This window comes from Eumetopias jubatus, unplaced genomic scaffold, assembly GCF_037043125.1.
Source record: "Eumetopias jubatus isolate StellerSeaLion01/CBP00866 unplaced genomic scaffold, mEumJub1_p1.0 scaffold_2, whole genome shotgun sequence".
NCBI classification, from domain to species: domain Eukaryota; kingdom Metazoa; phylum Chordata; class Mammalia; order Carnivora; family Otariidae; genus Eumetopias; species Eumetopias jubatus.
The window spans coordinates 21,069,251-21,094,870 of NW_028274808.1; the positions used below are offsets into that span (position 1 = coordinate 21,069,251).

Below are 25,620 nucleotides of genomic sequence, written 5' to 3' on the forward strand. Positions count from 1 at the left end.
TTTCCACAGCGGGAGGAAGCACTGAAACAACACAAAACCCTGTCTCAAGAACTTGTTCACCTTCGAGGAGAGCTAGGTAAGAGCTTCCCCCCCACCGCCACCCCCTAAGTTTTACAGGACGAAGGGACGACTGGAAAATTTGGTTTTCCTATCTGGAGTTGCATGCTGCCAGTGGTTAGCTGTCCCACACTAGTATCTGTGCAAACACTTACTATCAACATTTCTTCTGAATCTTGGCAGCTTGACCTCAAGTTCACAGAATTCCTGGCACTGATCTAAGCCTAGCAGAGCTTCTGATGACCAAAACATTGCTCTTCCTGAAGACAGGGACAGAGTGACTTTTATAATTGTGTGGGTTCCTGTTAAATAATCCCGTCATATTTTTTTCTGAACCTCTTTCCGTATTAAAGAGTGGTGAAAAAAATTCCTTCTCTGATGACAGTATATTGTGTATAATGTAATTATATTACATTCCCTCTGGGCCCTTTGCGAGGAGTGAGTATACAGAAAAGAATGATGCTGTGCATCCGGGGTAGCCTTTCTGGAGAAGGCATCTTCTGTGCTCACGTTACAATTTGAACAGGGCTGATGGTGAATAAGGACCCAGTCCCACCGGTAGCCATGTGTCCCTGATGTCTGTAGCACCCACCACCCAGTGCTTCTGTTCCCAGGCTGAGCTCAGTTTTGGTTCTTGTCTCTCATGGAAGGGTCCTCAGGGTTCGTGCAACAGAGACAATACTGCCTCACTCCTGTGTTGGAGTGAGCCATACCTTGGGATCCCCCTGTCTGCCACGGGCGCCTCAGCCCCAGAGAATCCGCTTCCTGCTTTAGCTTCAGCCAGGTCTGGAGTTGTTCATTAAAAGGCTCAGTTGCTTGCCCTTTGCAGTTTTCTATGTATGCTGACAGTCTCCTCTTAAAGTGTGAGTGGCTCTGTGTATAAATGATGCAAAAGCAATAGCCAGAGACAAAGATTGTGTTCATCCAGTTCTAGAAGAAATTGCCCATTTTTCTTTGGACAAGACCAGAATTTTAATATTGTCAATATAGTTTGCTCGACTTGAAGTTTTTCTTCCCCTGCTCCCAGCCTCCCCCCCCCACCACAAAGGCAAAGATCAAACAGCAGTGAATGTGGGGCCTCGGCTTGCCTCTGTGTTCCTCTTCCATCTTCCCCTCCCAACAGGAGGCAACCCCAAACTCCTGGCTAACCCCCCAGGTTCTTAATACCTAGCCGGGGCATCATTTTCTCCTGACCTTATTTTAGGCTGTGGAAATGAAGAATTCTTTATAGAAAAGTAATTTTAGGACAGGTGGAAGTTCAGGACCCCAAAGACTTGCAAGTTCTAGGGAAACAGTTCAAGGAGACCACAGCTGAGAAACAGGCTTCCGACTATAGCATTCAAGGCTTTCCACCATGTCAACTAGACTGCTGTCCTTTTGACTACCCCGATGACCAACTTAATTTGCTTTTGTATGTGCCTTAAATAACGTAATGGATCTAGAGTGAGCAGGTCAAGAAAGAGGCCTTTGTGTGTGTTTCAGAGTTCATTATGACCCAGTGGAGGTGGAGATGAGCCTACCTGAGGGTTCACATTTCAGCCTCTCCCCAAGATGAGACAGAAACACCAGCAGAACACTGTGCTCATTCATTGCTGCTTGAATGGGGGATCCTCTTTTTACCTCTTAGCGGAGAGCACAATGAAATGATTCGAATTGGGACCCAGGTCCTCAGAACCTCCAGTTGGTCCCATAGCCCGGCAGGAAATAGTCCGCAGTGTGTACCCATTCTCCCCCTTTTCCCTTGGTGATAAGGAGAGTGTGCCCTGGTATGCTTTCACCATCGCTGGTCAAGTGTCCGGACGCCGCGCTTGGCCTGTGCGTAGCATTTTAATGTTGGAGTATAGCAGGTGGGAGCTGGGTGAACCCGGAAGCAGAGGACTCTTGTCAGGGGAATGAGGAGACGGTGGTGAGGATGTCAGTCAGCAGAGGGGACACACGGGGAATGTGTCCGTGTTCTTGTTGCATGAGGTAGAACTGCTCAAGGAACTATGGAAAGCATTTGGGGAATGGTTCCAGTCCCATGAGAGGAGAGAAGAGAAGCCTTTACAGAGTTCTTCTGATGGAACAGTCCAGGAGGAACACTCCGAAAGCTGCTGGTGGGATTGTTCGTAGCATGAGCTGAGACGGAAGACGATAGGTTACATAGCAGAGTTGGAAATGGCAGTTTTAAAATTTGACGCAGTAGTATAGAGTGGTTAGACTGTGTGGTCACGCTGTCCAGGTCCAAATCTTCGGTAGCTGGGTGACGGAAAGGCAAGTCACATGACAGGTCTTGAGTCCTGGTTTCATTCTCTGTCAAATGGCACTAATAATTGTCTGCTCACGGGTGGTTGTGAGGATGACATGAAGTAACTCACTGTAAAGTGCCTAGCACCAAGTGTTAGCTACTACTAAATAGTAGGTATTCACATGGGTGCAGTTTGCAGCTGTGTAGTAATTACCCACATTTGCGATTTTTGTGGGGGCATCGACTACAATGCAGGAAGGAATTGTCATTAGACCAAATATTACTAGAAATCCCTCAGGACAGGTTGTTTTTTTGTTTGTTTGTTTTCAGATTCCAATGGCAGTGAGACATGGTGGATCCCTTCCTGACAGAGTAGAAGGGCTTGCAGTGTGGAGTCTGCAGTGTAGGATTTTGTCCATGTATTCCTAGCTAGGAGTTGCCTCACTTCTTTGAGTCCAGTTTCTTCACTGGGGATGTGAAGTTAATATGTATTTGGCTGGATTGTCATGGAGCTTGGATAAAATAGTAATATGTATGAAGCAACTGTCAGAGTGCCTGGTCCACCACAGGCACCTCAAGAAGAGAAAGAGCTGCTACCATCACCCTCACCCAAGTATCTACCATTTCGCTCCAAAATAATGAGGGGCTTTTGGTGTCACTCTCCCCCTGGGTACTATTTCTTTCTCTTCTCTATGAAAATTGAGGCAAGATTCCCAAACTAAGAACTGCAAAACAAAATAAATGACAGATGAAACTCCGGAGCACTGAAACCCAAGTAGAGTCTGTGATAGTGACCTTCGGAATCTAACTGCCTCCAACCGTCTGCTCCATTGACTGACTTTCCTGTTGTCTCACCTGGTTACTCTGACAGCTGTCCTCTACTGCCAAGTTCACCCAGCTGAGCTCAGAACAAAACCATGAGGCTCCCCCCCCCCTCCAGGGAGTCCTCAATACTTTACAACCATGTATTTGTTTTATCTTGTGTTTTCTTGTTGACTTCAGATGGTAAATTGCTTCATTTCAGAGATTCTTTTCTCCTTACTATGGAAAAAATATATATGCTTTCCATTTTCACAAGTGATTGATAAGTATTTATGGGTATTTGAAGTATTTGAGGGTTGGTTTCTTTTTATTTAAGGACATTGTGTGAAAATTAAAATTGCGAAGTGAGAGGAAAATAGCCCATAGTTCCAGTATTCCTGACAGAGCTCTTATTTTTACATATTCTCTTGTGTCTTTGTTTATATGACTATATATGACTTCATATCTTGACTTTTTTATGAAGGTATGATTTACATACAATGGAGTGCTTATTGACAAACACATATACTCATATGACCTACACTTTTATCAAGGTATTGAAGATCTCTGTCCTCCCAGAAAATCTCCTCATGCTCCTTTCTGGTAGATGACATCCCCCCTTCCCTAGAAGCAAACACTGATTTTTATGATGTAGGTTATTTTGTGTATTCTAGAATTTCATAGAAACATACATTATGTTCTTGTTATGTCTGGCTTTTTTCCACACAGCAAAATGGTTTTGAGATTCATTCATGTTGTTTTATGTGTATTCTGATCTGTTTAGCTTGTGTCAAACACTTTTCCATATTGACTCATAGTCTTTATTATGGTTATGTTGAATGACCTGGGAAAGTCTTATTGGATGTTGCTCGATTTCACTCATCCCTTTAGTGTTGGAGTATAGCGAGGGTTTCATTGTCCGCTGTTATCCCATCGATTCCCCTGGCTTCAACTACAACCTGTAGGGTGATGATGCACAGATTTATTTTTCTAGTTCTCTCCTTCCCAAGCTGTAGATGTGTTTTGCCCAGTGAAGAGCTGCCTCCAGGAGAGCCAGTCTGGTATAGTCAGACCTTGCTGACTCCCCAGCCCCTTGCTTCCTGAATGCTCTGCAGTGTCTCCTCATTCAGACCTCTTTTCCTCAAAGTCTGTTCATCATTCTTCTGCAGTGACGTCATCACTCACCACCTAAGCTAACAACAGGTGACCCATGCTTTTTCCTCCAACTTCTACATGAGCAATCTGTGTTCTAAGTATCGCTTGGATCTGTCCCTCCTCAGCCTTCTGGCTACTATTGTTCTAATTTAAGCCCCGTAACTGCTCACCCCAAATATATTCCAGTGGTCACCCAACAGGTCACCTTGCTCCAGTCCTGCTTTTGTCCTCCCGACATGCTACCAGGACTGTATTTAAAATAAATCTCACATCTCTCCTCTACTGGTCATTTTTAACAAACATAAATGACTTCATTTGGGCTTTGGCAAAAAGTCCGAATTACGATAGCTGCCATGTATGTTTAGACTGGAACTCTCAGCCCAACTTCAGGATGGCAGGACGCTCCTTTGCCTTCTTCACACCTCCTTTCAGCTCCTCACGCCTAGCCATGGGCCCATTCATACCTCTTTGGCACATGATATCCTCTCTCCTTGAAATACTCTCTTCTTTTTTACTGCCTTTCTATTTTTGCCTCTTAAACTCCTCACTAGCTAGGATACCCAGCTAGGTCCTAATTAAAATGCCGTATCATCAGTTGAGTTTTACCTAATCTTTCAAGCAAGTTAATCGTGCCTTCTACTGTGCCCTTCAAAAAACTCTGTTCTTAGGATTGTTTCTGGACCTCTTCTCACAATCCAGAGCCGTGAGCCCTTCAAAGGCGGTATCTCCTTCACGTTTGCAGCTCTACCCACTGATACCTTGTGCCTGGCACTTACTACCTCAGTGAATGAATGACTTTCATATTGAAGATAGTGACTAGGGAAAGTTGGGTTTATCCTTATAGTATTCTAATACTCAGTGGTTTTTGTGTACAAATGTTTTCCTACAAACCATTTAAAAATAACATGCATGTTTTTAAGAATGAATAATAATAAAGTAAGGTGAACTATAATTCTCTTGGAAACATTTTACAATTATGTCTGACAATGCCAGTTAGATCATTTTGAAAGTGTTATTAGCCCTTGAAATAGAGGACAATTCAATTTCAATGGTTTATGTCCACAGCAAGCATTTGGCCTCTGAGATGGGGAAATAAGCATATCATTCTGATTTTTTTTTAAGAGTTGTGTTGGATCAAAACCGATATAATAGAGAACCATAATTATGATCTTCAGGGGTTCCTACTGTTTTTGTTAATGTTAATCGCTAGAATCACATTTTCATCTAAATTAATGAAGAAAAGGTATCTTTATTTCAAGGTTTTTAGCCATCAGAATTAATAGCTAATTTACACTTTTTAGGGTTTTCTATTTTTAAGTTTTTTTTTAATCCTACTGAGACTTCAATATCTGCTCAAATGAACTAGATTTCAAAATCTTGAAATGCCTTTATTAACAGGCATTCCTGTAAACTTAATATTGTTTTCACCGAGCTGTTGGGACAATGCACATCTTTTTTATACATTTGTCCTAATTGTTTCTATTTAATGACACAAATGGAATTTGAACCCTTAATTCACTAAGACTAGTTGATTGTTTTCCTGTGTGCGTAAAAATTATGAGCTGGGTATGACAGTAACATCTGTTGAGTGCCAAGTCTTTCCCGACAATAATATTCAGCTCTAAGTCTACTGGTTAGTATTTTATTAAAAGACAGGAAAGGGAAGGGAGGGAGAGAGGAAGGAAGGAAGGAAAAGAAACTGAGGCTTAAAAGTGAAGTAACCTTCCTAAGGTCAAACAGCTAGAGAGCAAAGTGCCTGGGTAAGGACCTAGGATCGGTAAGTCCAAACTCCTGTTCATGGTAACAGGGAAGGCATGATGAAAATATTTGAAAGGTCAGAAAATCATGTGATGTAAACACTCCTTTGCATTGGTAACAACTTTTGGAATCTTTTTATTCGATTCAAGAGTTCAAGAAGTGCTTTCAGATTAAAATAAGACTTGTTATTATCAGTTAGGGAAAAGGGACTTGGCTCTGCCAGAAGCAGTATAAAAATTGTTTAATCAACACTTGACTGGTGTCTATGAACCTGAGGCTCCCGTGCACCTTGTGGAATGTGTTAATTCTTTCATTAGTTTTGTCTACAGTTATGATTTAACGGCCTGTGTATTCAAAGTAATTTTAAAACTCTTTACAGTTAAGTCACTTGGGAGTTGCAGAATTCCAGAAATGGTTTTTGAAGTGGGCTTTCATGAAGAAACTGCTAATATAATGAAAACCAACTGTATACCAAAAGAGAATTCTTTCTGTCACTGAGTTGATCGAAGATGGTTTTGATACCTTCTCAGACTTAGCCCGTTTGTCCCCACCCATGGCCGTCCATCGCAAATTCAGCCTTTGGCTGGCTGTGTCTTTAAGTAAAAGGTCACGTTCTGTCACCTGTATAGCTACATGGTATTACCAAGGGTATCTGTTTTGAAAGCCTGTGGAGTCTTCTTCCTTGTTCTGATCCTTGTTCTAATCTGTCCTTGTCCAGTTTGGTAGGTTCAGTTTTGAATAATGTCATTTGTCCAGAACGCTTGTTCTCAGACTTTCCTGTGTAATAAAATGGACCAGGTTAGAATGCTGATTCACAGTTCTGACTCAGGTGGCTTGGGAATGGAGCCCAGCAACACACTTCTGATGACCTTGCAGGTGATTATCCTGTAGGTGCCCCGTGGAGTACACTTTGACACCGGACTAGTTGGCCGGAATGTTGTTTCTTTTATTTAAAGTATATACGAATCAAGTAAGCACGGTAAGAGAGTACACAGTAATGCCAAAAAGCACCAACTGAATTGAGCCCGTTCTTGTACATCGGCTTCCAAATGAGCATTAAATTTATTGTTTTGATTTCAATGTGATTTCTTTAAAGTCCTAAATGATTTTTCTCAGGCCTGAAGCTTAGAACATTATGTCAGTTACTCAGCCAGGCTTGCATCTCTGATCCACTTTCATGCCTAAGTGTTTTCATTGGTCTGTGGAATGTTGCTGTTTTGATTATGAGAGCATCTGTTTTGCAGCATGTCGTTGGCCAGTAAGTTGAAAAACAGCAAAGCCTTTTCAGACTTGTATTGGCAGGGAGACCCAGAGGCTCCGTGGAGGCCCAACTGGCACCTCTGGACCCAGATTGGCTGGCTGAGCCAGATCCTCCTCCCCCATTCAAGTAAGATTCTGTCAGGAGAAATTGGGGGGCCGGGGGGGGGGATCTTTTTTTTTTTTTAACCTGCCTTATCTTGCAGTCTTTCTAGCTTCCACAAGAGAACAAAGCCTTAATACTCTCAGACATCCATTGCATGTATGGATTAGATTCTCTCTTACACATCTCAAGTTGAGAAAATAGCCATGAGGATCAGGTTCTGGGCTCTGTGCTGTGGAATCTGCATTGAAAATCTTGAGCAGATTGGCGTCCTGGACCCAATTCTGCCCCTTCAGTTCCCTTGCCAGTAAAAGGAGATTTAAGATAATCTCTTCTATTAACTCAAAACACTATTATGTGAAATCATAGGCGGGAGAGCACTTTGTAAAGCACGAACTGAATTTTGAAAGGATACTGGTATGAGTTATGGGAGAATTGAGAGGGCAGGCGTTTTGTAAAAGCAAATTCCTATTACGTTATGATTAGTGAGAGGCTTTTGAAATCAGTTCATGTTGCTTCATAGAATTCCAAGAGCAATCAGAGAGCCATCTGTAGCTCATTTTGAAATTTAGAAGGAGACTGTTGTCTGCCGCATGACTGCCAAATTTCTCGGTCATATGAAAAAGCAGTACCTTTCGGAAAGAAAAACTGGAGCTCTTATGAGTCGATGATCATTCCACAGACAGTTTGTGAAGACTTAGCTCTGCAAAATCCTCACCAAACATGAAGGTTAGCAGAGCACGTGGTATTTGTTGCTGCCTTGCTCACCAGGAAACTGATAGGCAGGAAGTTGGGATTTCCCATCGTTGGATAGTCTAGGTCCCTACGCTTGGCTACCGGCCTCTCCACCGCATAGTGATTCACTTCTTAAAAATGGCATCTTGACAACTTTATTCATGTATACCACCTCCCATTTTAAATAGATGAGACCCTGGTTTAAGAGAGGTACCTACATAGTCATTCACCCTGGGAGTGTGTCACGACCAGATATCCCTCGGTAGAATAAGAATAATATTATGAAGTAATTATGCTACTATGGTAGAAGATCGTGTTCCCGTTCTTGGTTCTATGGCTGGGGTACAAGAGAAGTAAGATAAAATATGTATTTGTTTCCCCCTTACTTTTATACACAGTTGGGAGCATATTACACATGCATTTCTACACTTTGTTTTTCCACTTAACAGTTCTTAAAGTTCAGTACATATAGAACTTCATCAGTCTTTTTAAATAGCTGTTAAAATGTCCTGTTTTTTGGAAAGCATTCCATTGTTTCTGTACACCACAGTTAATTTAACCAGTTCCTTCCTAGTGGACATTAGGTTGTTTCTGATGTTTTGCTGTTATGGAAATGCTCCAGTGGAAAACCTCAAACATCCTTAGTTTTATATATGTGGGAATCTACCTGTATAAATTCTTACTAGTGGAATTGCTGGGTCACTGGACTGTGCAGAGAAAACGTGACAAGCCAAAATTGAGGGACATTCTAAAAATACCTGACTCCAAAACTGTCACGATTATGGGGGGTGTAGGGGGAAGACCCACTCGCAGACCAGAGAGGACTCAGGAAATATGACAGCTAAATGCAGTGTGGTATCTTGGATGGGATCCTAGAACAGAAATATATAAGGGACAAAGTTGGGAGTTGAGTTCATAATACTGTACCAGTGTTGGTTTCTTAGTTTCAGTAATGTCCCTTGGTAATGTGCAATGTGAATGTTAGGGGAAAATGGGTGAGAGGTATCTGGAAACCATTCTCTCTTTACAGCTTCTCTGAAGATCGAAAATTAATCTAAAAGTTTTTTCTTAAAAAAGCATTAGTGAAAAAACTGGTGAAATCCAAATGAAGTCTACAGTACAGTTACTAGTATTGTTCCAGTGTAAAACCTTAATTGTGACAAACGTCTCATGATTATGTAAAATGCTAACATTTGGGGCAGCTACGTGGAGAGTGTATAGGAACTCTGTGTACTATCTTTGTGCGTTTTCTATAAATCTAAAATTATTCCACAATTAAAAGTTATTTTTTTTTAAAGCAAGTATATTTCCCTGAGAAGTATGTGCTTTCTTTTCCTTTTCAAATTTTTATTTAAATTCTAGTTCGTTAACACATAGTGTAATATTGGCTTCAGGAGTAGAATTTAGTGATTCATCACTTGCGTACAGCACCCAGTGCTCATCCCAACAAGTGCCCTCCTAAGCCCCATCCCCCATCTAGCCCATGCCCCACCCACCGCCCCCCATCAACCCTCAGTTTGTTCTCTGTAGCTAAGAGTCTCTTAGGGTTTGCCTCTCGCTCTTTCTTTTCCCCCCTTCCCCTACGTTCATCGGTTTTGTTTCTTAAATTCCACGTATGAGTGAAATCATATGGTATTTGTCTTTCTCTGGCTGACTTATTTCGCTTAGCATTATACCCTCTAGTTCCATCCACATTGTTGCAGATGGAAAGACTTCATTTTTTTGATAGTTGAGTAATATTCCTGTGTGTGTGTGTGTACGTATGTACACACTACTTCTTTTATCCATTCATCAGTCGTTGGATATTCGGGCTCTTTCCATAATCTGCCTATTGTTGATAATGCTGCTATAAACATCAGGGTGTGTGTACCCCTTCTAATCTCCATCTCTGTATCCTTTGGGTAAATACTTAGTAGTGCAATTGCTGGGTTGTAGGGTAGCTCCATTTTTAACTTTTAGAGGAGCCTCCAAAGTTCCTCTTAAGAACTTTGGAGTTCTTAGAGGAACCGCACCAGTTTGCATTCCCACCAACAGTGCAAGAGGCTTCCCCTTTCTCCTCAACCTCACCAACATCTGTTGTTTCCTGTGTTAATTTTAGCCATTCTGACAGGTTATGAGGTGGTATCTCATCATTGTGTTGATTTGTATTTCCCTGATGATGAGTGATGTTGAGCATCTTTTCATGTGTCTGTTAGCCATCTGGATGTCGTCTTTGGAAAAACGCATTCATGTCTTCTGCCCATTTCTAAACTGGATTCTTTGTTTTGTGGGTGTTGAGTTTTAGAAGTTCTTTATAGATTTTGGATACTAAATCTTTATCAGATATATCATTTGCAAATATCTTCTCTCGTTCTGTATGCTGTCTTTTAGTTTTGTTGATTGTTTCCTTTGCTGTGCAGCAGCTTTTCATCTTGATGAAGTCCCAATAGTTCATTTTTGCTTTTGTTTCTCTTGCCTCCAGCGACATGTCTAGTAAGAAGTCACTATGGCCAAGGTCGAAGAGGTTGCTCCCTGTGTTCTTTAGGATTTTGATGGTTTCCCAGCTCACGTTTAGGTCTTTCATCCATTTTGAATTTATTTTTGTACCTGGTATAAGAAAGTGGTCCAGTTGAGAGAAAGGAGTGAAGGTGTCCAGCACTAAAAGCAGATGTCTGACTTCCCAGGTAACCAGAAAGAGAGGGGGACCCAAAGCAGGCAAGAAACACTGGACACAGGCATCTCGTCTCCCTCGTAGCTGGTGCAGAGAGTGGGAATGCTGCTTGAGGAAGGGTTGGCCCCCACGGCACGCCTACCGGAAGCACCTGGAGAAAGTGTGTCTGTACAGTTGGGGAATGAAGTCCTCTTGTTTCCCTATTTATCTTTCCTTTCTGTCACAATCTCTTATGTGGCATCATGAAAATTTGTATGATATCCATGTGACCTTACCTCCGTTTTTCCTTTTTTAGATTTTATGTCCAATTTAGATAAAATCATCTAAAGGTTGGAAATGTTCTGTTGCACCCACTGTTAAGAGCAATAGGAGTAGGAAGTGAAGATTGGAGGTGGTGGATACTACGGTGCCCTGTCATATGTGTGTGTGTATTTATCTTTGAATACTCGACAAGCAAGGCTGCTTTTTAAGTGTCACATTTGGTTCTGGAACCCCAAGCATGTCTTTGAAGACTCTTCAAACACATTAGAACGGGTGGACTTTTGCAAGGCCAGGAATAATAGTAACAGCAACATTTATTGCTTACCGACTCTGGTCAGGCACTGGGTCAGGTGCTCCTCATGCATTATTTTATTTAATCCTGCAGGGAAGGTGCTAAGATTCTCTCCATTAAAAAAAAAAAAAAAAAAAGGAAATGAAGGCTTAGAAAGCTTAAGTAATTTGCTCAAATCACATGGCCGGTAAATGCTGAGAATTGAACCTAATTATTCAAGCTCTGTTCTATTAAGTCATTTATTTATGTTCCTGAGGATTAAAATATTTTGGGTTGTCTCATGATAAAGCATGCTACCCAGATACGAAAGTGAAGAAAGCTCTGTTATCATTTCAAAAGAATATTACAACTGTAGGGCCATGGTTGTGCAATGTTTTTCTTTGTAAACAGTACATTTACCGATCTCCAAAGGGAAATGGGTCTCTACAAGATGGAGAGAATACAAATCTAACCACCTCCTCTTAGAAAAGGCCACCAGGACTAATTAGGTAATGGCTGTGCTTCTGCTCCTCGGGGATAATGGCTAACGGACCCAGGATGAATCCAGTTCTGTTTTTCAGAGGTTATAATTGACTGTGACATTGGGCCTTTTCTAGACATCATCCAAATAATTATATGAAAAGGGAGAATGTCAAACATCTCACCACTTCTTCTGAAATATTTTTTCCTTGCCCAGTTATGAATGCTTAAACTATGTTGTTCCTGTTCTGCCGTTGGCATGGTTCGTCCCAGGGTGAAAATGTCAACTTCTATTCTGTCTCATGGCCTTCTGCTCTAGGGCTGATCTTGTAAATGAGTTGGTTTCTTTCTTTCCTAATTCTGAAAACTCTATTTCTCATTCTAAGGTGGACTGCTGGGGACAGCTTTTGCTGTTTACCAGTCTGTGTACAAAGGTTACAGTTCCTCAGCTCTTCTCTAGGCACTGGTCTGTTGGCACCCTTTATCACAGACAGACTTTCAATGATCGCCCAACAGAACAGATTAAAACATCAAGACAAAAAGATTACTTTGTACTCTGTGGATTTTGCATTTGTGCCATAACACCTTGAAAACCCTATCACCTAATACTGTGAAAACTCCTTGCTCACTTACTCAAAATCCTGCAAGATCTCCTATTTTGTTTTGGCTTTTGTTGGCTGCCTGATGAATTGCCTGAAAGTGGAATTCTGGAGAGTAAGCAAGGAAGAGACAAGGCTGAGCACAAGGAGTACAAGCGAGCGCAGGTGGCATTAGAAATCGCTTCTAAACTGTCATTAAGCACAAGGGAAAGTCCATGACTAAAGCCACGGGGTCACATCTATCACTCCTTCCCCGCGCCCCCCCCCCCCCCCGCAACAGTGTGTGTCTGGCAGAGAGGAGCACTCAAGAACCCTTGAGGTGATGTTTACATGGATGTCCTTTAAAAAAGCATTTCAAGAGTCTTTATGCCAAATAAAAGTGTCCCTTCAGGAGCCCAGGCCAGTTTATTCGAAGTAAAGCTGTGTGAGGGATGATTTCAGCCCAGCTGTTGTCAACACAGCACACCAGGCCCATAGCAAAGCAAAGGTCTGTGCAAGGCTGCGGGCTGATGTCACTGCCTGGGGTTGGGCCTGCGCTTTGGACTGTTGGAACGGTAAATCCTCCCTCCTGGGTCTGACCCATCTTTCCCTTCCCTCCCCTCTGCTTTCCCTTCACCTCGCTCACAGTGGCCAGCAAAACTTTTGAGCTTTGTTTTCTTTTCTTTTGTTTTTCTCTTTTGTTTTTTTTTAAGATTTTAAGACCTTAAGATTTAAGATTTTTTTTTAGATTTTTTTTTGTTTTAAGATTTAAAATTTTTTTTTTAAAGATTTTATTTATTTATTTGAGAGAGAGAATGAGAGATAGAGAGCACGAGAGGGAAGAGGGTCAGAGGGAGAAGCAGACTCCCCGCTGAGCAGGGAGCCTGATGCGGGACTCGATCCTGGGACTCCAGGATCATGACCTGAGCTGAAGGCAGTCGCTTAACCAACTGAGCCACCCAGGCGCCCTTGTTTTAAGATTTAAGATATTTATTTGAAAGACTGAGCACAAGCAGGGGAGGGGGAGGGGCAGAGGGAGAAGCAGGCTCCCTGCTGAGTGGGGAGCAATGATGTGAGGGGGGCTCAATGCAAGGGGAGCCTCCATCCCAGGACCCTGAGATCATGACCTGAGCTGAAGGCAGACGCTTAACCAACTGAGCCACCCAGGCGCCTTTTTTTTTTTTTAAACAGGAAACCCCCTGTCCAGTGGCTAATGTAAGAGGATTTCCATATATCCTATTTGATTTTGAAGTCTGATGCACCGTAGATTTACATTCAAACTAACGGTTGTTTCATTACAAACAAATGTGTTAAGATTCGGCAGGTGTAGCATACTGTTAACTTCATGTAGAAGATCTTCTAGCTTTTGGTTCACTTAGACATTTCTGTCTCTGATAGGAGCATTCAGATGGGCTGGGATCATACTATTTTTCTTTCCTTTTTTTTTTTGATATTTGAAATTGCAATGGAATTAAGTGAAAAGGCTGTATGAAACCAAGATTGCCCTAACTAGAAAGTTGTTTGATTGTATTTATTTATTCGAGAGAGAGTGCTTGCATGCAAGCACTCACTGCGGGGGAAGAGGGCAGAGGGAGGGAGAAGAGGGCAGAGGGAGGGAGAAGCAGACTCCCCACTGAGCAGGGAGCTGGATGTAGGGCTAGGATCCTAAGACCCAGATCATGACCTGAGCCCAAGGCAGTTGCTTAACCGACTGAGCTACCCAGGCATCCCTAACATTTGCCTACTTGAATCCTTTTTTTTTTTTTTTGGCACCTTTGATAAATAATTAGTACAATAAAAAGGAAAAGTAAAAAGAGTGTTGCGTGACCGTCAGCATAGTCATTATCTTTCACTAAATTCTTTTAAAGAAAAGAAATTAACTTCTAAAATTTAGTCCCACAGGACTGAATTCGATGATCTCTATAATCTGGCCTCCATCTACCTTTTTAGGTCTATCTCCCATTGTTCTGCCTTGTGAATGTTCAAGTTCCCAGGGCACACTGCGTGGTCTCCCACCGTTGCTCGTGGTAGAATAGTTGTCACTCTCAATATCAGAATGGCATTTTCATATGGCTCAATTTTAAAAAACTGCTGACCAGATCAAAACTGCAGTGAGATGCCATTTCACACCCACGAGGCTGGCTTAGAAAGAAAGAAAATTAATTTTGGTGAAAATGTGGAGAAATTGGAACCGTTGCGCACTGCTGGTGGGCACGTAAAAATGGTGTAGGCATTACAGAAAACAGTACGGTGTTCATCAGATAATAACAGACTTACCATTTGATCCAGCAGTTCCGTTTCCAGGTATATACTCAAAAGCACTGAAAGCAGGGACTTGAACAGATGTTTGTGCACCCAGGTTTATAACAGTAGCATTCACAGTAGCCAAGAGGTGGGGGCAACCCACGTGTCCATTGACGGATGGATCAATATGTGGTCTATACATACAATCGAATGTTCTCCAGTTTTACAAGGAAGGGAATTCTCCCACCCACTACAACATGTATGAACCTTGAAGACCTGATGCTGAGTGAAATAAGCCAGGCACAAAAGGACAAATTCAGTATGATTCCATTTATAGGAGGTACTTAGAAGAGTCAGATCCACAGAGAAAAGGTAGAAGTGGTGATTGCCAGTGGGGGAGGAGGGATTGAGGAATTACTGTTTAATTAATAGGGAGCTTGATGGTAGTAATGTTTGCACGACAGTGTGAATGTACCTAATGCCACAGAACCGTATGCTTGAAAATGATGGAAAATGGTAAATTTTATGTTCTATATATTTTGCAACAATTAAAAAAAAAATTTGTCTTAATCTGCTGACCGAAACTTCCATACCATACTCGCTGGATGTCAACTACTTTGAGTGCCATTTATTGGACCCTTAAGTACTGCCCTGTATTGTTCTTCTCAAAAGTATAGGTCTTGTCTTCTCACTTAGACCATGAGCCTCCCAAGGAGAGGCTCCAGTGTTGTTTCTCACCAGTTTCTGACCCGAAAGACAGCTGGGTGGGGTGGAAGAAGCCCAGGCTTTGGATGCAGGTCGTCAGAATCCAGACTGCTTACCACAATCCAGTCTTCTGCCACTTACTTAGCTATGTGTTTATAGGCAAATGATTTACTCTCTGTTGGTTTCCTTGTTCATTTAGTAATAAGGTTCTCACAGGACTTCTGGAAGGGTTGGATAATGTGTAGGGAGCCCCCATTCTATAGCACTCACTGACTAATAGTTTTTTTTTTTATGTTCCTTTCCCCTTTAATAAATATTTATAGATTTATTTGAATTTTAATGGTTCTCTTTAGCAGACACTATTCTTGTCATTATTCAATATAGTCCATTTTGCCTCTGAAAGAATCCCAATAGGGGACATGTGACTAATATTTCTACTACCACATGGCATATTCCCAAGAAAACAAGTCTACCTCATGGTTGGAAATTCATCCCAGGAACCAGCCAATCTCACATTACTTAAGTAGAATGATCATTAAGCTAAACTCTCCTTTTCTTTGCCCTAAAACTCTTATTCCTTCTACAACTGCAGAAATAACATATTCCTTACCAAAAGAGAGGTAAGGATTCACAGCTGACTTACCAGTACTCATTTTATATTAGTCCATGGGCACTTGAGGATATTGAGAACATGCATCCTCCTGACAGAGTATCACTCATTTCACCTGTTTTGAATGTCAGTGAAGGAAGGCTGGAAAAGGCAAAAGTCAAGCTTCCTGAGAAATTATAGGGATCTTCCAGGATTTATTATAGTGTGGGTGGGTATGCATTTATGTGCAAGTTCTGCAATGTAGTAATAATCATTATGTGTTTTCAGTAGTGGTGGTGAAGAGTAAGATGCTCCGATTTTAAATTATGCCTTTCAGATCACTTTGCCTTTAAAAATAATCACCTTTTGATATCTTGTAGCTTTTAAAATGTTCTTTTTTTTCCCCCTAAAGTTGGTATGCTCTTTGTGTGTTTATTTGTGTTCAACATATTCTAATACTTTGTTTTTATTACTGTATTTTTGAAATCAGCTCAAATTAAGACGAAGCTTAAAATCCATTTACTTCTTCTCTCCGATCTTCCCTGCTCGCTCTGTGTCTTAGCTTCTCCCTACTGGCTGGCCAGCCTTAGAGACGCCTCGGCCAATCAGAGCCTCCTCTCCTTATGGCCCCTGCACTGATTGGTCAACACACAAAAGGGTGATCCTCCCTTGGAAACCTGGTTTTTCTCAAGTACTTCTGTTACTTCTTGCTAGGTGGTTGTGGGGGGGGGGGCGGGGGGGGTTGTTTTTTTTGTTTTTCGTTTTGGTTTGGTTTGGTTTTTTGTTTCTTTTGTTTTTTTGGTTTGGGAGGTTTTATTTTGCTGCCAGCCACCATTTCCTCTTGTTCCTATTTATTGTTCACTTTTATACCATTACGTTTGAAAATCTGGTCAAGAGAGAACGAAGTACTCTGAGAGTACTGTGTTAATATTTCCAGAATCATCACAGCTATGCGTGAATGTGATGAATTTAGGACATTTCGCAGATGAAATATCTTTTCCCTTTTTCATCTCTTTTCAGTCACTGCTTCATCTACCTGTGAGAAATTAGAAAAAGCCAGGAATGAGTTGCAAATAGCTTATGAAGGATTTGTCCAGAAGCTAAACCAGCAGCACCAGACTGATCTATCAGAGCTAGAGAATCGGCTTAAAGAATTTTACACCGGGGAGTGTGAAAAGTTCCAGAATATTTACATTGAAGAAGCAGAGAAGTATAAAACTCAATTGCAAGAGCAGGTCTGTGCCTTTGGAGCCTGAGCATGTTCTTGGTCATGGCCATTTATTTAAATTCTAATTGTTTGATGAAGAACTTCCTTTGAACTCCTCTTTATTTAAATAAGTGAAAAGGGGTTTTTCAATTAATTTTTTTCTTACAATCAAGTAAGAGTGAAAGGGAAAAAAGAAAGAAAAGTTAAGGAAAAAAAAAAAACTTTATCGTGCTACCTGGAAGTATTCCCTTTGTGAGCATTTTGATGTGACACTGCTAAATGATTGGTTTGCATTTCTTCTTTTTTAAAATGACAATAACCCATATTTTTCCTGTAATAGTATATCATAAGCTTCTCTTTAATTTTCTTCCTTTTAAAATCAGTTAGCCATTTAGTAAGTGTTTATTGAGTGCCTGCTATATGCCGGGCACGAGCTAGGGACTGAGGATATAAATACCAATATGACAGGTGTGGATTGTAGTGGTCCTATCACTGTGAAACATAGCCTCATTCCTTATGATGGGCTGTTTGCATCAGTGAACTGTGGAGAACCTGTGTGTTGGTGTTTCTGAGGGGGAACAGAGTGGAGAATTGGGAGGGGCAGATCCAGCTTGGCTTGTTCTTTCCATGTGTTGGGCAGCCTTTAACTTGAATGCACGCTTATGTGTCAAGTCTCCTAATACTGCTGCTGATTACTCAAGACTTTTAATTTTTTGGGTTTTTTTTTTTTTTTTCTTCTTCTAGTTTGACAACTTAAATGCTGCCCATGAAACCTCTAAGTTGGAAATTGAAGCCAGCCACTCAGAGAAAATCGAATTGATAAAAAAGACCTATGAAACCTCCCTTTCAGGCAAGAATGCTTTTTTTTTTTTTTTTTTTTTAATAGAATCAGATCTAATGGAACAGCGGGTATGTTTTAAAACGGAAATGATTCGTAACTTTCTCTTCCAGAGAATACCCTGTAGTATTCAGTTTGATGTGTTTTTGCTTTCTTTTTGCATCGTTCATTGTTAGCAGATGCCCTTTTCCACTTAGGATGCAAATAGTAGTATGTCACAAGTGCCGGCCATTTCAGAAATAGGATGAACTTTTAAAGAAAGTAAAGGCCTTTTTGGTAGTAGTTGTTCTTTACCACTTGAAGTCCTGGGAAGGTAAAAGTGTTAGTTTGTATCCTGGCCATAGTAAAGGATCGGTGCTCAGCAACACTTGCTCGCCAACACTCTTGACTACAGCGATGTCGTGAAATGGAGATGGCCCTGGTTGGAGTCAAGAAAGGATATTTTTAGAATTATTTTATCATGATTGGAAAGGCTGAAGGAAAAGAGGAGCCATTTCTTTAAGAACGCAAAGGATAGCGGAAGTTGTTCTGCTAAGCTCCGTGCACCCCAGAGAGAAGCGTGTGGACACGGGCTGAGAATGGGCGGGCTCACCTTTGGCAAAGGCCTTTTCTCATCAGAAAAAGAGAGTTGTCATGTGAAGTCAGAGACGACAACATCGAAAAGTGACTGGCCCAGGGTTGATATTTAGTAAACATTGTCCTTCTTCCTTCCTGCTAGGATTGAGTTTAAATTTAGACTTCTGTTTGTTTCATGAAGAGCAAATGGAAAAGCACACAGGAACTCCGGAGCACGGGGATGAAGGCCAGTGTTGGAGGTGCCCTCCCCTGAGGAGGCCACTCTGTTTCCACTGGCCTCTGGGGGCCTCTGTGCTCTCCATCATAAAATGGAAATATCTGCCCTACTCCCCTCATAGGGCTAATTTGAGAACAGATAGCTTAATTCTTATAAAAGCATCTTACAAATATAAAGTAACATAGTCCTCCTGCTTCATACTCAACTCTTGGATCTACATGCTTTAACAACCGTAGAATACAATGATCTCATAGGATGTCATTGCCTCCAAAAAAAAATCCCTTCTTTGCAGAAATCAAGAAAAGCCATGAAATGGAAAAGAAATCACTTGAGGATATGCTTCATGAGAAGCAGGAATCGCTGGAGGTGGGTCAATCTCACTTACCCCCACCTCCCCCCCCCCCCCCAATATCCCCATTCCTGAGGTTTGTGTGGTTTGGGTAATGTTTCTGTGTACATTTGCTGTGTTTCTGGTGTCTGCTTGCTAACTTGTGCTCCACATTTCATTGTTTGTTTTAGAAACAAATCAGTGATCTGAAGAGTGAAAATGATGCTTTAAATGAAAAGTTGAAATCAGAAGAACAAAAGAGAATATCAAGAGAGAAAGCAAATTTAGTAAGTTGTGCATGCTTCTCCATCACTACGGAGTTCTCTTCTGCTCAGCTGCCTGTGAAGGTCAATGATACGGGTTTGGACTCCTTCCATATCCTGCAGAGTGATTTTTAAACTGGCTTCTTTGTTTACTGGTGGCTTTTTAGAAATCCTAAGAACTGACATACAGATGAAGCCCAGTACATTGCAAGTGGTCTCAGTTGATAACTACGGGCAGACAAGAAAACTGTCAGTGAGGGTCAGGGTTTCACGTGAAGACTACAGTTTTGTTTTTTAAACTAACTGGTATATCGAGATATAATTGACATACCATGACATTCACCCTTTGTTAAACGTGCAGTTCAGTGGTTCACAAGTTGTGCATTGGTCACCATTATCTACTTCCAGAACATTTTGTCACCGCAAAAAGAAACCCTGTACCCATTCCTCCCCCAAACCCCCCAGCCCTAGGGAATCACCAGTCTACTTTCTGTCTCCATGGATTTGCTGATTCTGGACATTTCGTATAATTGGAATCATGTTCTATGTGGCCTTTTGTTTCCGGCTGCTTTCACTCAGCTTATGTTCTCAAAGTTGATGCATATCGTAATATGCGTAGGCGCCTCATTCCTATTTATGTCTGAACAGTGTGTCATTCGGGCAATCCTCACTTTGGAAAAGTACAAATTTATCTCGTAGGCTCAACTTTCTCTTGCAACTTGTATCCTTATTCAGCTGGCCCCCACCTTTTGAGAAAAAATTTCTGTTTCTGTCTTCAGTACCACCATTTCCCTTCCACATATTTGTGCATGGGACTGCAGAAGCAAAAAGTTCTTTTGCTGCTTAAAGTCTACCAGCTCGAAAAGTACATGTGCTTGGGTCTCTCAGTGAAATCTTTTGAGGATGTCTTTGGACACCCTCTAGACATTTGAATACAATTGAGGTGAGGTCATAGCCAATGTTCAAAGCTATTTATTCTGGAAGGTTCTTAGACAAAGCAATGATTTAAAAAAAAAAAAAATCTAGACTTAGATTTTTTGCAGGGTGTGAACCTTACAAGTGGTTCCAGGAACAGATTTTAAAGAGCTTCCTGGAACTGCAGCAGCTTTTGAAAACTAACAGAAACAGATTGAGGAAAGCAGGACTACCTGGGGCCTGACCCCCTGGGGGAGTGCACCTGATGCTGTGGGAGAGCGCATTCGAGGAAGGCCCAGGCAGGCAGAGAAGTCGGCAGAGGTGCGGTGGGAACAGGGCTGTGAATGCTCGAAGCTTAAGAATGGGCAGAGTAAATGAAACTCTCTCCTTTTAACAAAAATGAGATACGGTTTTCTTTTTTTGCCCTAAAGATAACAGATCCTGTGTCAAAGGATGAGAGTGTTGGAGGCCTGTGAAATTTGGGGAAGAGCCCTGGATTCGCAGGCTTGTGTGTTATGCCTGCCCCGGCCCTTTCTCGCTCTGGCACGTTCCCTGAGCCAGTCCCCTGCATTGTGGAACTCACTCTCTCCTGTGGAGTGAGGGGTTTGAATAAGTAGTCCTGAGGACCCATTCCCTGATCTTCCCTAAGGCTTGGTCCCGAGCATTAACCACTGCCCGGGAGTAGAGTTTGGATGATCTATGCCCGCTGATGCTTGTCTGAGAAAGTCCCTCATTAAATCTGATCGGTAGATCTTGTGCTGTCAATTTATACGTTTTGGATGGTTCACTTGAATTTCCAGAAAAAAAGTAAGGAGTCAGGATTCCACTCTGGGGGTGTGCTCTAAAAGGATGTCTCCCCTCATGTAGTGTTTATTTTAGACAGAATTTTAGTGCATGTGCTATATGCCATATAGCAGTCGGGTGTCATAGAATAAAAGAGAAGTACAGGACAACCCGGTATAGTCCCCTCATAATAAAAATCCCGAAGACTCAGGACATTATTGTCACTTGGTGGTTTTCCAGAGAGCCCTGTAAATGCACTGCCTTTTCATTCCTGGTCAGTTACTGACTTAGTTGGCAGAGAACAGTTCCCTTTTCTCTCTCCAAACACCAGGAAAGGACTTGTAATGGCCTCATCTCTAGCCAGAGTTGTTTTGTATTGTAAGCAATGTTTTTTTTTTTTTTCCTCTTCCAGTAAAATATTTGGTGTGACCAATATTTTCCTTTGTTAAGTTCCTGATAAATGAGTGAAATGTTTGTTTTCAGAGATGAAATGTCTTATTTCATTCTTATAACCAAAGACTTTGAGATTACTGTTCCCTTAACCCTTTTTTCCACCTCTTCCCCTGAAGCTACTGTGAGAAGGTTAGAAGTCTCCAGCTACTTGTTTGCCCAATTTCTAAATCTAATCAAAGACTCTATTAAGAATTTAACAACGTGTGGTTAAGTAATCAGAGCTGTGTCCTGCTGTGTCTGTTGCAGAAGAACCCTCAGATCATGTATCTGGAGCAAGAGTTGGAAAGCCTGAAAGCCGTGTTGGAGATCAAGAACGAGAAACTCCACCAGCAGGACATCAAGTTAATGAAAATGGAGAAACTGGTAAGTTTCTTTAGGGTTTTACCCAGTAGAACAAAGACTGTGGCATAGGAACTGGGCTCTGAGCTAGAGCTGTGGAGTTGTTTTAACTGCTACTTAAAGGTGCTTAGAAATGTGCAGAAGGTAACAAGAGGCTACGTTTTCTTCTGTGGGTTTGCTCTAGGCTCATTTATTGCTGCCTTCTGGAACATTTTTTTTCCCCCCGAGGAACACAGAAAGCAGCATTTGGATCCTTGGAAAAGCCACAACAAACAAATTAGGCTTCTGTTTTAGGGTCTGTGAATCTTAATGCATCTAAGAAGAATTTTGAAATCATGTAAAATCAGTACTTCAATATATCACCAACTCTGGGTTGGTGTCTTATGCCCCAAACAGTTGAATATGTAAATGAATCACATTAGGGCAATTCAGTTTGCTATCTAAATTCTTAATCTCTCTCATGAATTAGAATGTGATGGAAGAGTCATGCTCTCATAAAATTAATCTGGTTGGACAAATGCAAACATTATGACAAATATGAATGAGGTGGAGTTTGTGGCCTCTAGCACAGAGCCCCGACGTCGGCCAGTGACAAGTTCACCAAGAAGTCTGCGTTTGGGTGGAGCATGGCTGCTGGGAGCCAGAGTCTCACCAAGCGGACAGGGTTTGGCAAGGCAGCTTAAGTGATCCCAGCCATTGCTGTACTTTGCCCTTGACTGTACCAGCTGCCTCACTGTGCCTGTCCCTTGTCCCCCCAGTTATGAGTGATTCGTTGTTGAGTGACCGAGTGCCTCATTCAAGCCCCAACCAGCTCTGGACAACAGGGAGCCTGGAGGCCACTCTTTATTTGCTTTTTTTGTTTGTTTGGGTTTTGGTGTTTGGTTTGGTTCAGTTATCTTCTACAGACACCATTACCTCACTGTGGAGGGAGGTAAGGGCTAAGCCCCCATCTGGATATATGGGCACTTTGAATTGTGATTGTGATTTTTTTCTTTTAAAGGAAGGAAAGAAGAATTCTTACGGTTTTTCTAGTATAGATACCAGTTCCTGCCAAAGGGCCTCCTCTTCCATCAAGCCTGATAACTCAGCTAATCTCACAGTCATTGCTGATGTAGATCACCCTATTAATAATTTGTTGCCCCCTGTGCCATTCCTGCATCCAAACTTTTCAAAATACCATATACATGGAGAACAGGCTCTGCTGTAAAATTAACAACACAGTGTAATTTTTGTTGACCCCTAAACATTTTTGTTTCTTGCCATGCCCAAGAGGTATCATGGTATTAGTTAGCATTGAGTTGATATAACAGGTAAACCCATGGTTACTTTATCTATAGGCATACCACAGTGAACCATATTGCGGGTTTGGTTTCAGGCCACCACAATGCCAATATTGCAATAAAGTGAGGCAAATGCACTTTTTGGTTTCCTAGTGCATATAAAAGTCTGTTAAGTGTGCAATAGCATTATATCTTAAAAAAAAAAAATCAATGCACATACCTTAATTCAACAGTAACTACCTGAGCTTTCAGTGAGTTGTAATCACTAATCACAGGTCACCATAGCAATTGTAATAATATTGAAAAAGTCTGAAATATTCCCAGAATGACCAAAATGTGTCAAAGACCTTGAAGAGAACAAATGCTATTGGAAAAATAGTGCCAGTAGACTTGATTGACATGGGGTTGCCACGGATCTTCAATTTATTTAAAAAAAAAAATCTGCAAAGCAGAAGGAAGTGACATATAATAAAATGAGGTATGCTTATATTCGTAAGCTCAGAGCCTGTGTAGAAAATAAAACTCGTAGAAAGCAAGGAGGCTTTCTCAGTACGAAAGCTTTGTACAAGGGCTAGTTTCCTATAAAAGGAGGCATTGGATGAGATAATACTATCAGGCCAATCCCTGCCCAGTCTTCCATTCCAGATTGCCCCACCTCGTGTGTTATTTCGAACTCCTTCATAATTACTGGAAATTCCAAGCCTCCCTTTTTCTTACAGTCTCATTTTTGGGAAAGTTTTTCCACCCGGCGGGCTTGTCCTGAGCACTTTCTGGATAATAAGAAATGTTAAGAACAACAGGACTCCCAACCAAGAGTCGTAGTCAGAGTAGATTAGTCATACATTGCAGAGACAGGGATTAGAATTAATTCTGACAGAGCTGTGATGTCACCACCTCAGCAAGTAATCAAATCTTACCTTTAGAAAGTAATGGGATGTAATCAGCTCTTCATCATGTTAAGTGATTAAATGTCTTCTGGGATTTTATCCTTGAATCTCTCCCCTGATCAATTTGTTTTCCTTGAAAGTTCTCCAGCAGGAGAACAAATGTATCTTCCACTGAACTGGGGAGGGAGGCTTTGTGTAGTGAGTGCTCCTTCTCTCAGTTGGTGCTCCACAGAGCTTGGTGAATGGGTGCTTTGTGTGGCCACCTGAGGTAAATGCTACAGAGAAACTGGAAACCACATTTAAGGCCATGGTAGACATGGCCAAGAATTGTCAACTGTTGGACTGCTATGAGTTTTCTTCGAGCATGGGGATTTTTTTCTCCAGAATTGACTATAGGAAGCTGAGGTGCAGGCTAGCCGCTGTTGTCATTTTACCACCTTGAAACTGCGCGCGTGCGCGCGCGCACACACACACACACACACACACACACACACACGCATTCGTGTTGCCCTCGGGCACCAGTTCTTGGGGGGGGTGCAGTTCTAAAACAGTGTGCCCGGGAGCAAATCCATTACCCCTGGGTGCGTCAGTGGCCTGGCAGACATTTGTAAAAATTACACATCCAGGTGCACTGTTTTGCTGCTTTAGATTCTTTTTGCAGCATGCCTGTGTGCAGATATTTCGATATACTACTAAACCTTCCTTAATTAAATCTCTCCAAGTGTGCTGGTGTCAGGAATGTGCCTAAGGGAAAGAGGGGCTTTGTTTTTTAATGTATAAATGTTGGCATGCTCGCTTACACCAAGGTGGACAACAACACAGCGTTGGTTGACAAACTGAAGCGATTCCAGCAGGAGAATGAGGAATTAAAAGCTCGGATGGACAAGCACATGGCGATTTCAAGGTAAAAACGGTCCTATTTTCCCTGAGCTCCTCCCTTCCTTGAATGACGAGTGTTAACTTTCTTACCACACCCCACCCATGTGGAGTGTGAAATGGGACTGCAGCGGGCGGTGGGTGGTTCAACAACGCGGACAATAGGATTGGAGCCAGTGGTGTTGGACCACTGTGGTCCCTGGCGTACTGACGCGCTGAGCATGCTTTCAGAGGTGGAGCAGCACAAGACCCAACAGGAAACAGCCCCAAGCATAAGACAGTCATCAGACATGGAGAAAAGCTGTGGTAGGGTCACCCACCCATCTATGAACTCACCCCCAAAGGTACTTTTCCTTGGGCTTACGCTCACACTCCCAGCGTTTCTGCAGCAGCCCGGCCCCCATGCGCCGCAGCCCTGGGCAGGACTCCCTTTTGTTCCAGAGGGATTGTTTCGGGGGCTCAAATTTTAAATGGTAAGCATTTTTTCAAGTTCCTTTGAACTCAGATCCACGTGGTTTGTGGCTCTTTTTTTGTCCTCAAGGCAACTCTCCACCGAGCAGGCCGTTCTGCAGGAGTCACTGGAGAAGGAGTCCAAGGTTAACAAGAGACTGTCCATGGAGAACGAGGAGCTGCTGTGGAAGCTGCACAACGGGGACTTGTGCAGCCCCAAGAGGTCCCCCACATCCGCCGCTGTCCCCTTCCAGTCACAGAGGAACTCCGGCTCCTTCCCCAGCCCCAGCATCTCACCCAGATGACGCTTTCTGGAAGCTGGGAGACTGAAAGCGTT

The 25,620-nt window shown here is 42.1% G+C and overlaps 1 protein-coding gene across 5 annotated transcripts in view; it reads left to right on the forward strand.

Annotated features, from left to right (window-relative positions):
• The window catches only part of MTUS1 (microtubule associated scaffold protein 1), a 112,684-nt gene extending 87,096 nt beyond the window's left edge, over positions 1 to 25,588 (forward strand). For all 5 annotated transcript variants that reach the window (XM_028099811.2, XM_028099813.2, XM_028099814.2 and 2 more), the window contains 8 exons: positions 10 to 76; positions 16,892 to 17,106; positions 17,823 to 17,928; positions 19,002 to 19,075; positions 19,229 to 19,324; positions 21,698 to 21,814; positions 24,764 to 24,861; positions 25,375 to 25,588. In XM_028099811.2, the coding sequence (XP_027955612.2) occupies positions 10 to 76; positions 16,892 to 17,106; positions 17,823 to 17,928; positions 19,002 to 19,075; positions 19,229 to 19,324; positions 21,698 to 21,814; positions 24,764 to 24,861; positions 25,375 to 25,588 (987 nt within the window). The remainder of the gene's footprint in view (positions 1 to 9; positions 77 to 16,891; positions 17,107 to 17,822; positions 17,929 to 19,001; positions 19,076 to 19,228; positions 19,325 to 21,697; positions 21,815 to 24,763; positions 24,862 to 25,374) is intronic.
• The last annotated feature ends 32 nt before the right edge of the window (positions 25,589 to 25,620 follow it).